The sequence below is a fragment of the Octopus bimaculoides genome, chromosome 19 (genome assembly GCF_001194135.2).
Source record: "Octopus bimaculoides isolate UCB-OBI-ISO-001 chromosome 19, ASM119413v2, whole genome shotgun sequence".
In the NCBI taxonomy this organism is placed as follows: Eukaryota; Metazoa; Mollusca; class Cephalopoda; order Octopoda; family Octopodidae; genus Octopus; species Octopus bimaculoides.
Genome location: NC_068999.1, coordinates 25,616,644 through 25,621,229, shown reverse-complemented (window position 1 = coordinate 25,621,229; position 4,586 = coordinate 25,616,644). Strand labels below are relative to the sequence as shown.

General features: G+C 32.8%; 2 protein-coding genes across 2 annotated transcripts in view; one reads left to right on the top strand and one right to left on the bottom strand.

Moving 5' to 3' along the window:
* The window catches only part of LOC106877513 (uncharacterized), a 25,649-nt gene extending 25,128 nt beyond the window's left edge, over nucleotides 1–521 (top strand). Inside the window, exon 4 of the mRNA XM_052974902.1 lies at nucleotides 448–521. Within this exon, the coding sequence (XP_052830862.1) occupies nucleotides 448–521 (74 nt within the window). The remainder of the gene's footprint in view (nucleotides 1–447) is intronic.
* LOC106877515 (collagen alpha-2(IV) chain) overlaps nucleotides 123–4,586 on the bottom strand; it is a 68,528-nt gene continuing 64,064 nt past the window's right edge. Inside the window, exons 38-40 of the mRNA XM_052974643.1 lie at nucleotides 3,078–3,269; nucleotides 2,129–2,415; nucleotides 123–1,022 (exon numbers count right to left, since the gene is read on the bottom strand). Of these exons, the coding sequence (XP_052830603.1) occupies nucleotides 720–1,022; nucleotides 2,129–2,415; nucleotides 3,078–3,269 (782 nt within the window). The 3' untranslated portion in view covers nucleotides 123–719. The remainder of the gene's footprint in view (nucleotides 1,023–2,128; nucleotides 2,416–3,077; nucleotides 3,270–4,586) is intronic.

Genomic DNA, 4,586 nt, shown 5'->3' with positions numbered 1-4,586 from the left:
TATATATATATGTGCATACATATACTTGTATGTATGTATATGTGTGTATATATATATACAAATATATATATGTATGTGTGTGTATATATATATATATATATATATATATATATATATATGAATTGCAACAATAATATTATTTATTAAAATAATAATCAAACAAGAACAAAATTCGTATTACAGTTTTGTAAGAAATTCCACACCAACAATATTACATAGCATTTGGGGTTTGTGAGTTCAGAAGAGATGGAATCTATAGGTAAAAATAAATTGAAGAAGTCAAACTTAAAGAGCAGAAACTAAGATAGTTTAACTATCAACTATCAATAACAAAATACTCTAACCTTTTGTGTGTGTCTGAGCACTCAAGTATGTGTCTGTGTTAAGACATTAGTTCTTTCTAATTTTGTATTAATTTAATTTACAAATATTTTTCTATTTTTTTAGTTACAGTAACTGATGAAGGTAATAAGATCTGTATGGTAAATACTACAGCTAAGTACATAGCACCAATAATATAAGGACATTTGAATTTTAAAAAATGCACCTCTTGGGAAGTCCAGCAAGCCATTTATATTATCACTCAAAAGGGTGATAAAGAGTTTTGCTTCTGATAAAAGAATAAAAAAAAAAAACGAAACAAAAACGTTCATTTTGCTTGATGTTCTGCTCAGCGTTAGTCTTCAATTATTACACTTTTAACTCAACAGGAGTTTTAGTTAGGAGAGTGTACCTCGGCCACCTCCATTATTGCGACGGCGGTTACCGATACTTTTCATACACACTTGACACCTACTAATTCGAGTCTTCAAGCTTCCAGCTTTCAATGTTTGTGGTTGTGGAGCTCTGAACTGTTGGTTTTGTTCAATAGTTGTAAGCCAAAAACTGTATTTGTTAGCAAAATAGTGGCAAGTGCCTGCATGCCCATTACATTCAATGAATGGTGTAGCTCGGAAGTCTTCAAGACAGCTGCCAGGGCTAGACAAAGATTGTCCACCACCTCCTGCTCCAGCTCCAGTGTGCTGAAAAGAAAAGAAATTAGATTAAAAAAACCTCAAAAACTGGCTCTTAATCTTAAAGATGAATAACTTATATGCATGTACTCAAGAAAAGGATGAATATGGTTCTGATTTTAGAGAAATAATGTTTCTTACTTTCACTTGAAGACTACTTTTGTTATCATAAAATACTGTTTTACAAAGCAAAATTGATAATGGTCTGATTCTGCTTATTTTTATCTTTATTTTTTACTTGTTTCAGTCATTAGACTATGGTCATGCTGGGACACTACCTTGAAGTATTTTAGTTGAACAGACCAGCCCCAGTACTTATTTTTAAGTTGGTACTTATTCTACTGGTCTCTAATGCCGAACTGCTAAGTTACAGCAACATAAACAAACCAACACCAGTTCTCAAGCAATTGTGGGGGACAAACACAAAGACACACATAAACACATACTTATTACAGGCTTCTTTTCAGTTTCTATCTATCCAATCCACTCACAAGGCATTGGTTGGTCTGGGGCTATAATAGAAGACACTTGCCCAAGGTGCCATGCAGTGGCACTGAACTCAGAATCATATGGTTGGGAAGCAAGCTTGTTGCCACACAGACACACCTATGCAATGATCTATGGTTTCATATCTGACCTAAGCAAATGATGAGTATTTACACAAATTTTTGTTCATAAAATGAACTGGAATGGCAAATTTTTAATCTATTTAATTTCATTCTTTATTCTATTGTAATTTTATTATATTTCTTCCATCATTCTTTTCTTTATCTAAATATGAACTACACTTTTGCAGATGTGTAACGACAGGAAACAACCAAATGATAAATTGTTGGATGGAGGTATATGAAAGGTTATTTAAATTATATAACTAGTAGGACAGATTATATTATTATGGCTGATCTTATAAGAGTATTGTTTATTGGTAATACAATACAGATGGTGTGAGGTGATAAAACAATCTTTTTAAATCTATGTAAAAGATGGAAAATTAAGGATGATGATGATGAGGATAAAGAACAGGATGAAGATGGTGACAAGGATGATAGCAACGATGATCATCATTAGAAAACTTGTTGACAATGATAATGAAGAAAGATTTTCATGACATTTACCATAGCAAAACTGTAACCAATCCATAGATATTCCCAGCCTGCTGGGCAGTCTGGTAATTGAAGAGTCTGACTATGGACAGCTATAACATTGGAAGGAGAATCACAGACTGCGCATCGACTTATGTAAGGTGCAATATCATCTTGTGCAACTGGCATCATAGGCATTGGGGCATTTGTTGAAAGCCAATAAGATTTGTCATTACGGCTAGCATAATTACATACGTTATTGAAGTCACAGAATAGGAATGGCATAGTTGAAAATCGTGTTATACAAGAACCAGCCCAACCTGAAATAAAAATAAGATTTTTCATCAAATGTATATATAGAATGTCAAAGATTGCAATGGTATCAGTTAGATTGCTAACATGCATTAGCATTTCTTAAGACCCACTTTTTATAGCTTCATCTGAGGAAGAAAGATAGTACCCACGAACTAGTGGGGAAAGCAAGAATGAAACCACAACTTAGAAACAGTTACTTTTTGTTATTACGCAGAAGGGTTACTGATTATTAAGATACTTTGTTGAACAGATAAACATATTGTAGGAAATGAATATAAAATTGTGACTCAATTGGATTGAATCCTGTACTGTGTAAATGCAATGTGGACTTATTATTCATTTAGCCAAAGGTATTACTAATATGAAAAATAAGATAATTGAAATTAGGAATTTTAACTAAAATCTTTTTGCAATTCCTGTAGTTTTTCCTCTTTTTCTGCTTTGCATTACCTATTTATTCCAATTAAAGGTATAAATAAATCAAGAAAAGCACTGAAGAGAATAAAGGAAAGTGGTTAGAAACGAAAGTAATTTTTGAAGGTGGAAAAGCCATTGAAAAGCAAAACAAACAGACTGAAAGCAAACAGAAGAATCAAGCAGCATGGTAAAATACTGAATTAAAGCATTTATTTTTAACAATCCATAATAAAATGTATTTGAAACTTACCAAGGTCTTGATGATGAGATCTATCATTACCCTCAAGATAAAGCAAACTGTAGCCATCCCATAGTTTTGTTAGTCCGGCTGGACACCTTGGAACCTCTGTTGTCTGACTGTGTCGGGCAAACAAGAAACCAACAGCTGATGAACGACCAGGTGGTCCAGGAGGACCTATTGGTCCCATTGGGCCAGGTTCACCTAAATGAAGAAAATATGGTTTTGATGCTTACGTCATTTTAGTTTGGTTTTATCAAAGCAAACTATTGCTTGCAGATTCAACATTCAAAATTTTACTACTACCAATGATGATTCAAACTATTAGAATCAAAAGCAGTTATTATTCCTTTTTGTTTTATCAAGTAGAGGGCTTATTGACAATAAAAATACTTTGTTGATTGGCTAAACACATTGTAGAGAGCAAATATAAAACTGTAAGAAATAATGAAAGGACATATTCTTTATTTTTGGGTACATGTTATTAGTATTTTATTGGTTTAAAGTCTTCGGTGTAGAAATAATAATAAATAGAATCAAGAATTTATTAAGGAAGCAGGCTCTTCAGTCAATACACAAGTTTTTGATTAGTAGAAGAGTGAAAATCTTGTCCAGACAGAAGGATTACATGATGGTTCTTCTCTTGTTTTGGTAATTAGTTTACAGCTGTTTGATCAATTTGTTAAATTAATTTGTAAGTGCTTGAGTATTTCACAGACATATCTAATTCTCAGGCTGAATCAGTGTCAGAAGGATGGACCTTTAAATTCCAGGTACAATCCAACAATAGGCTTCTATATGGTTTCCAATTTTACTCAGAGAGCTTGGGTCAACCCAAAACTACAGTAAAAGACATTTGTCGAAGATGTTTTGCAGTTGGGTTGAACCTGAACCTCATCAATGCAAACTTCATAGTAATCTGGCCATATCTGCATCCACAGGAGATTACATATTTCACTAAGTTTGTGCCACTGAATGTTCAACAGGCAATTTAAAGTTTATAAAAAATGCTATTTGTACAATAATAAGTTGTACAAGTGCACTTTTAGCTGGTTTAACAATGTGATCTTGTGTTTGAATTACTTTATTAATCATGGTTCCTTTAGCCTAAATGCTCCCACTTTTGATAGGTTTCCTTCTTTTGTAGTCTGACAAATTTAGAGGCTGAGGTACACACAAGTTATATCAGAAATTAATGAGTACAATAGAGGAGAAGAGGAGGGGAGGAGGTTGTGGTGGTGGTGGTGTTTGAATGTAAATGTATATCCACAAATGTATAGTGGATAGCCTGATAGAAATGTTTTGGGGCTCTAATGTAGCGATCTGTGGTGCCAAACATTAAATTAATAACTGTGAAGTAATTGTGCTTGAGCAAAGTCAGTGTGACTACATTGCTGCTACTTCTGAACAAAGCTATTGCTCTAATAACTAAATATGCTCTCATTAAGTAATATTTATTATAAATCTATAGAGAGATGAAATATATATATATATATATATATATATATATATATACACATA